General features: G+C 37.9%; 1 protein-coding gene across 1 annotated transcript; it reads left to right on the forward strand.

Moving 5' to 3' along the window:
• Window positions 1-1,247: 1,247 nt before the first annotated feature.
• On the forward strand, window positions 1,248-5,003 carry LOC103978640 (succinate dehydrogenase subunit 4, mitochondrial). Its single transcript, XM_009394490.3, has 3 exons — window positions 1,248-1,579; window positions 3,765-3,905; window positions 4,026-5,003. Exons 1-3 carry the CDS (start codon window positions 1,337-1,339, stop codon window positions 4,296-4,298), a joined length of 657 nt encoding a protein of 218 aa, XP_009392765.2. The 5' UTR covers window positions 1,248-1,336; the 3' UTR covers window positions 4,299-5,003.
• The last annotated feature ends 4,008 nt before the right edge of the window (window positions 5,004-9,011 follow it).

Consider the following 9,011-nt stretch of genomic DNA (forward strand, 5'->3'; position numbering starts at 1 on the left):
TTCATCTGGTTGCCTATGTTGTATCCAGTTATGAGATGATCTGTTTCATATGTGCTTGTTTTGCCAAGGATAGCAAGATACAAGTGCCGGACTTGGATCGAGGCACTTCACCGGCATTTCCTTTTTGACGACAGGTGCATGGGCAGCAGCTGATTCGATCCTGGCAATTGATCGAGCACCTTGTCACTGACTATGGCTTCATTTCATTACATTCTCACTGCGCATTCCATCTCTGCACTGCTGCCTATTGTGGTTTTTACTTGATATAATTGCATATGTATATATATATATATATATATATATATATATATATATATATATATATATATATATATATATATATAAGGGTTAATTATAGATTATCTTATGTAGTTAGGTTTTTCTTAGTATTTTAGTTTTTAGATTTAAATTATATTAAAAATATTTATATTCATGAAAGTGAGATATTTAGTTTTATTTATCATAACGTCATTTATTTTACTAATAGAAGTACGAAAATAATGAATAGAAAAAGTAATTTTAATGTTTCAATTGGTGGTGGTAAATGATGTTGGTGGTATTGGATGACGATACCATTGGGGGTCATGGATGGTTGTTGTGGATGAGGAGTACGACAGTAATAGATGATGGTCGTTTTACATCTGCGACAATGTTGACATAGTTGTCGAACAACCTCACTTGATAATTGCATTGACATCAACATAGATACATATACAAAGTAGCTCTTTTGTTACTCGATAATTATGTTGATGTTGACTCAAACGTAGAACAACGAAAATGTCGTATAGCAACTACATCGACGTCGACTCAGATGTAGGGCAACAAAAAGGTTGCTTAGCAACTATATCGATATTGATGTAATTATTGAGCGGTAAAAAGATCACTCGACATCTACATCAACGTTAATATAGATGCAAAGCGATACTCACCTCACGTTGGAGCTCACTTTGTCCACAATAACCACCCATGGTCTCAGTGACGTTGTCGTCTGCTATCACTAATATTGTTTGTCACTATAAACTAAAACATTGAAATTATTATTATTTCATTGTTTTTATACTTTTATCGATAAAATTAATTATGTTAAGATAAATAGAATTAGATATTTAACTTTTATAACTATAGATATTTTAATATAAATTTTTTTAAACCAGAATATTAAAAATCGTAATGTATAATCGTGATGTAGTTAGTTACCTAACTGAAAACCGTTATACGGTTCATACTCGTTCTAGCTTCCACAACATCGTAACAGTGCCCAAAAGTTACCCCCTCTTCTCTCTCTCTCTCTCTCTCTGGTGATCGTCGCTGAGAGCGGCGACTGGCGACGGTGGCGATGGCGTCCCACCTTCTGAGCCGAGCAAAGAACCTAACCCTCTCTTGCCGCCTACTCCACCATCCTTATGCCCCGAGCGATCCCGTGGCCTTGGCTCACTGCCTCCGAGCAGTCGGCTCGCTCGTCTCCTCCCATCCGCTCCCTGATCCCAGATCCGCCTCGGCCCCCATTGCCAATCGCTCGTCCCCCGTTGCTTCCTGTCTCGCCCGTGCCCCAGTTTTCGGCCACCTTGTTTCTGGAAAGGTTAACCCTTCTTCTTGGCCTCCTTATTGTGTCCTTTGTCTTGTCGATCTCGTGTCTGGATTCTTTCGTCTAAGTGATCTTAAGTTTTGAGTTATGGATGTTGGTTTCTCGGCGTTGGTTTTTGGTGTACGAAGTCTGATTCATGTGGAAAACCTGCCATAGGTCTTTTTCTTCCAGTAGTGTGAGTCTTGTAGAAGTAAAAGGAGGATAAAAGACGGAGAGATTTTCAATCTATTAGTAGGCTGAAATTTTAATTGGTCTTTTGAAGCATCTTCTCGATTTGCCTCTCAGTGCTAGAAAGATTGTCTTTTTTGGTTCATATATGTAGTCATCGTAGCTTGAAGTGGAGGGATTTGTTTGTTTCTTGCGTGAAGGCCATGGATGGCCATGAGACGTGGGAGTAAATGGGGGCTCAGGATGACCTCCTGGACTCCAGTTTGCAGAGCAGCTACAAACTCTTATAAATTTTGTGCTGAGAGACTATACAAAAATCATGGTGCTTTAAGTTTTCATTAATGTTTGAAATAGGTGTATTCTGTAGGTATAAACGATCTGATGGCCCAAGTTTGTCCCACTAATAAGCGATTGAACATCCAAAATTGCCGAAAAAGCACTAAGGATCTCAACTTTTGTTCACTTTTAATATGGGTAGCTCACTCAAAGAATAATGGTAAATGCATCAGTAGAAAGGTCTGGATCAAAGTATCTGGCAACCAGGAAGCCATACGTAGCTAATGTTAGTGCTGCTTAGATAAAAATGTTTAAGATGGATGTGTGGGATTATTAGAAAAGGTAATGCAAGAAATGTCTATATTTATGTAGCTTTGTTAGAAGATAAGTCGAGGAAAACGAATTTAAGATGATATCAGCATATAAAGAGGAAGTCTGTAATTTTGCTAGTTGATGGGGTGAGCTTATTAGAGTTATTGGTTTCAGGAGAGGCATTGAGCGACCTAAGAAAGCTTTATGAGAAACAGTCAGAGAGATATCTTTATCTTTATTTGAAGTTATATTTCCCTAAACAGAACTTATTGATAGGATAAATTCCATATAGCTGAACCCATATAGTAGGAGATTTGTAGTTTACGGTTCTTGTACACACTGCTCTTAACTTTGCATACTTGCAAAATTATCAAGTAGTATAAGAAGGTTATATGAACTGATTTGGAGATGGTTGAAAGAAACATCAAGTTGTATATCAAGGTTGTAAGTGGCTACAAACCTCTGTTTGCCTTGAAATAGAGCAATGCCAGATTTAGTTGGATCTTTTGACAAAGAAAACTATGATCAACTGCCAACCTGATGTCTATGATCTAAGAAAGTTGGCCCCAAATGCCCAGCCAAGTTAAGATTGGCAAATTATGTGCTTCCACAAGAAACCTAAAAAACATCATATTATTCATTTGTTGAACAGCATAAAGCCACACATATTTTTTATTTATATTGTAGTTCCATTCAATTTAGGAGTTATTATAGAATATTTTCATGGTCTCAAGGATTGTCAGGTAGATGTGACAGCTTTGCTACAGGGACCAATGTCATTATCACAGATAATTTGGACAATTGAGCCCACAAACAAAATTATGCGATGGAAGTCCAAAAATCAGCAGCTGCAAAGGATTGTGGATGAAATAGTTTGTTGCAAACTCTGATGAAGATAGTGATGGAGAATGACAAATGATGTGAGAGGGCTAAAAGGGAACTCAGAAATAGACAAATGAAGAAGCGACAGCTGGGTGATTACCCGAGGAACATTAAATTGTTACTGTGATGGAGGAACTTATAATTGAAAAGGCCATATCAGTGTATGAGACTCTCACCAATACAAGGTTTGGTGAGGGTCAATATATGTAGTCTTATCTTTAAATATTAAAAGTGGTTATTTCCGTAACTCAAACTTTGGTCTCCCAGGTCGCAAGGGAGCAACTTTATCATTGTACCAAGTCCTGCTTTCACAGGAATTCATAATGTAATATAAAATTTAAATATTTGATACATCATGATATCTTTTCGCCTTTTCTCTTTATTTCCTGTTTTTTATTTTGATGATTTGATCTATAATACATCTTTCTTCTAACTTCCCTAATGCCTTGTCGAATTGTTTCATTCTGGACTGTATTTTGAGACACCAATAATTTTTTGGTAATACTAATTTGAATGTTTTCTGTTACTGATTTTTATGCAGATTAGTTCTGAAAGAATTTTGCAAAATGGCACTTTTAGTCCATTACATGGAAGTGCACAGTTCTTAGCTCGCTCATTTCATGTGAAAGCACAAGGTGGAGAAACAAATATTCAAGCAGACAACACACATTTGCAGCATAATGTATGTTACTCCTCTCCTTGGCTGTTATTTTCATATGTGCCAAGGTTGTTTCTTCTATATTTTGCTGTTCTGTGATGTCTCCTCTCTATAATATATTAGACTATTGAAATGTTATTGCAGAACGTATCTGATGTGATTCGAGTTGAAGCACCTAGTTGTTTGAAGGGAAAGGAGAATGAGTGTTCAAAGGTAATTGCTTTCAGTCCACTGGAGGTAACCCATACTAAGTCACGAAAAAGCGGGTTGGTGAATGAAAGCTTCAAGGTAAAGACTATGGAGCTTTCTATAAAGATTACATATGCTCTGATACCAGCTTTGCTACTCGTATCAAAATCAAAGTTGACTACTTCAGTGCTTGTTCTGTACATATACTGGCTAGTCTGGGTTTTTTAAAGAGATCTTTCTGGACTATGTTCACCATGAAGTGACGAGGAAATGGGTCTTGATATATTTTAAGCTGCTACTTTTTGTCTTAGCCAAGGACACTATCCTTGCTTTTGATCTAGTGTAACGTCGTCTTATTGTGTCATAACCACAAACTGCAGACTGATGGATAAGGAAGTCAGCCAATGGCCAACCCATGATTGTTGTTTTACTTGCGTTCTATGACTTCAAATTCCCAGTTTGTTTATGCTATAGAGGCTTGTGTCTAGATATGTTTGGGTTTTCATTTCTAGTGATTGTTGGGAGCTGGGGGTCGGCTGTGGTTCCATCAGTGCTATATGATTGTGGTTGATTCTAGATGTTGGTTTGATCTGGTTGGTTGTCTTTGAATAACTCAGCTCCATGGTGTCTTTCTTCTGCACATTGGTGGAAGGTAACCATGTAACATCGCCTGCATCTTGTGGCAAATGCAACTATGGAGAAGATGAACTACACACAGCAAGGTGTGTGTGGACAACTCCAAATCTCTCGGGGAATTTGGATGATGCTGGTGGCACATATGAAGTTTGTAGGAACTGGTACCTTAGTGGCATGAACCAAGATGTGGATATATTGGGTGTTGGATTCAATGGAATGAATCAAGGTCCTGTGAGCTGCATTTGTTTTGTAATAGCATACTTGATGATGGTTTGGTGATATGAAGTCATTTTGTCACTGGTGTTGTGCTTCAGGGATGAATCGGTGTGCGCTAATTAGTGCGTCAAGTTTTATGATAGTAGGTTTAGTGATACGAAATCATGTTGTCATCGGTTGTGTGCTTCAGGGATGAATTAGTGTGCAATTATTAGTGCATCAAGTATTTTGATGGTATTTCATTTTTACGTTTTGCACATTACTGCAATCCAAAGTTCTCTTATTGTCGACAAGGAATCAATCGTCTTGAGTTGGTCAGGTATGTGCCCATGGAATTTGTAGCATCAACCACTTTGGAGTTTGACATGATTCATTTTTATAAGTCCATATTGGTGTATTGATAAGTGGTCGGTAAAATACTTATCGAATTATATCGAGTGTATTAACACGTGATATATGAAAATATATCAATGTATTACATATTGTTAATATTGATCTATTATAGATTTAACTGGTTTTGCTTAAGTCGGGTGACACTATTACATGTTTATCCGTAAAGGGTTAGGATATTTGAAATCTCTTATGGTCCTTTAACGACCAACAAAAGAGAAGACGGGTTAAAGAAAATATTTAATTCGAGATCTATAAAAAAGTCATTTCAGTAAACATTTGATAGATAATGCAAATTACAAACATAGACTTTGCAAGCTTTGAATGATTGTGTGACAAAGGATCCAAGATGGTCCGCCATGATCAAAAGGCTTCACAAGTGCTCATATGACACTATTACGGAACAAGATAGCAAAGGCTCATCTAATCATGTGTCACCCAGGTAGTTCTTAGGTGATATGCTAATTGACACTCCGCACCACTCTCTGGAGCTAAAAAACCCCTAAAATGGTTGCTTAGATTATTTGTTTTTAGGTAGTTTTGTCTATACGCAATGACTACACATAACCTATGATTATAAGCTTGAAACGACGATAAAAGCTAATCAAAATGGGACTACCAAGCCTACTGCAAGTCCTTTACATTTTGTGCAAAGCATGAACAAAACTGAAAGATAAAGACATACATGAGCATTATATCGAATACCCTATTTACAGCTTTGTCTGTGATATTCTCCTCCATTTATTCCTTCAACGTCCTCGTCGAAGCCTTTGCGGATGCAACATCTCCTCGTCTTTGCTGAGTCTTCAATCTTCTGCTTTAGTTACAATGCACCAGTAGGCTCCTAACTGCTCTATGTTGCTGTTGTTGAGTAGTCGAACTTTGATTCGTCATACTACTTTAACTCGCTAATGACTCTAACTCTAAGGTGGGATCGATCGAGTTGTACTGATCCTTGTTGGTTCCTACGGATCTTTCAGGAAAAGACCTTCCTTATTATGTGTTAATCTCTCAAATGTCTCACACCACTTGAGCTAGGTGGATGTTTATTGGAGTTTTAATGAATATCGTCTTATAAATTTTAAAGTTTTTGAGGTCTTTTCTCCGTAAAATTTACACATCACTTTCGGTTTTGATTGATATTCTGTTAAGAAATGAGTAGTCTACTCTTGATAGCACCAATCACTATTGGTGAGGATTTGATAATTGTTGTCTTCTACTTTTTTTGAATGGTATTTGAACATGTGTATAACTCCTCTGTTGGATAAATAAGAGAACTGGAGTACTTAGTTTCACCCATTCTCTTAATGGTTGAGAAGGCAAAGGTTAATTGACTTTGCCCACCTCCTAAAGGGTTATACTCTATGCATCGAGCCGGTTGCTAGTCTTCGCTTATTCTTTGCTCATACTTCTGAAATACTCAAAGTGTTTGCACTCCTTGCGTTGAGTTAACTACTACGATTTGCCTTCTCATTGCTATTAAACTTCTGGAATACAAGAAGTTCTGCCCAAAGAGAACAACGTTTTGCTCTGATGTGGAGCAAGTCTCCAATAATTTTGTTCACCTATGGGATTGCACTGTATTCTCCATTATTTCTATTACCTACTTCTTTGAGTAGAAAAAGTATACCACCATGTATTGCTTACTTCATTCCTTAGTCGAGCACTCCTACATCAACCCAAAGTTACCCACTTTCGACTATCTTAATGAGAAGCCCGTTGACATCTATCTGATGAAGTTTCCTAGTCTCTACCCCTCGGCCTTGGTTTCGTATTTAGAATTTGCATCTACATTCTCCACCTCCTCGACCCCTTTCATGACTAAATGCTCTCCCTCCATGAGAGCAAGGGATCGAGGACTCCACGGAAGTCTCACCTCTATGGTATTATGACATTGCTATGCCCATGGCCCTATTATCCGTCGCCTCACATCTATCTCCCTTTCTTCGCTATCGGTAGGTCTGTCTCTACGACACTTCTCCGAGTCCACCTCCATTCTAATTGCAACTTAATATTGGGTAGCTAAGTCCCTTTGGACTTATCAGCTTCCTTGTCCCTTTCGACCACATGCTTCAACACATCTGTACTCTCCGAATAGTTCCCTTTGGTCGATGGAAAGACAGACTATAACTCTCATACATGTTCTTTGTCATAATGTTATAGGGCTTGTGTTGATTCTTTTCTCTCTTACTTCTTTGGTTACAACGATCACTTACTCGGCCATATCCTTTGACTAATCGGGCTCCCTTAAGTAAATATGAGCTCTAGAGTAGTCTAGCTCTCCAAATGCTCTAATCATACCTATATATGATTAAGCCCCCTTCATGGGACTCACTGGTACTTACACTTGAATTCTTCCTCGATGGTTTATATATAGCCCCTATATGTTGATGACTAAAGCTTACATCCAATGCAAAATTCGATGGGCGTACGATAAACTCGCCTCTACGATATTATGACATTCACTCCTTGAATCCATAACCATTCTTATCGTCATTTCGTTTACCAAAGTAGAGCTCTCAGTAGCTTTGGATCATACCTTTGTATGATCTAGTCCCTCGCGGGAATTATCTCATGTGTGTCTTATTGTCTCGAACTATTCCATCATGATCCGTTGCACCATGGTGCCTCCTAGTGACATCTTCATACCATTTTGATCTTTGTGGAATGAACTTGGGCTACGATCTCTCTATATGTGGCCTTTATTAGCACATCGTAGGGCCTCGGTCATATCCAATTTTGTTCACTTTTTTGGCAATTGACCTTCGTCCATCCACTCTTAGGTCACACCCGAGCAAAGCACAGCTCTAGGATAATCCGTTGCCTATCAGCTTTCGAAGTCCACTGACTTTATTAAAATTGGTGCGTCATTATTTGGATCATTTTCCTCTACCCTCATCATAATCTTCACTGTGCACCGCTTCCTTCGCGACAACTCGAATAATAACACTAAGACATATTCTTCATGAGTACTCGTCTTCACGTCCTCTTACCTTGTGTCAAGGTCTTTTAATCCCAACTTTACATTTTATACATCCGTCCGCAAAGAGTTAACCTTTCCGAAACCTCTTATGATTTATTAAGAACCTATAAAAAAGAAAACAGACTCAAGATTCACGAGCAATCATTTCAATAAATACTTAATAAATGATTCATTGTGACAAAAAATCCCCACAAGAACAATGTAGAAAACCCTAGACATTACTCTAAAGACCCATCCAGTTATATGCCACTTAGGTAGCTCCTAGGTGCTGTGCTAACCAACACTTTATACCATTTCACGAAACTAAAAGACCCCTAAATATGGAATGACCTATTTTGTACCATTTTACGAAACTACCTATTTTGTACCATTTTATAAAACTAAAAGACTCCTAAATATGGAATTAACTCTAGGTGACGATTACACACAACCTATGAACATGAAACAACAATCAAAAGCAAACCCTCTACATATTATATAAAATATAAATAAAACAAAAAAAACGAACATACACGAAAATAACTTTATTCATCTTGCTCTAAGAGGTAAATGACTCTATGCTACTTCCAGATACAGCAGAACTGTTCCACCAAGCATGCAAGTTATTATTGCAGGTAACCTGACAAAAAAATTCAAAGGTTTCCTGACTCAGCCACAACATATGATATCTCAAATAGATTTGAACGTTCACCAACGCTGATCACCTACACTTGTCG

Source organism: Musa acuminata, chromosome BXJ2-3 (assembly GCF_036884655.1).
Source record: "Musa acuminata AAA Group cultivar baxijiao chromosome BXJ2-3, Cavendish_Baxijiao_AAA, whole genome shotgun sequence".
Taxonomy (NCBI): domain Eukaryota; kingdom Viridiplantae; phylum Streptophyta; class Magnoliopsida; order Zingiberales; family Musaceae; genus Musa; species Musa acuminata.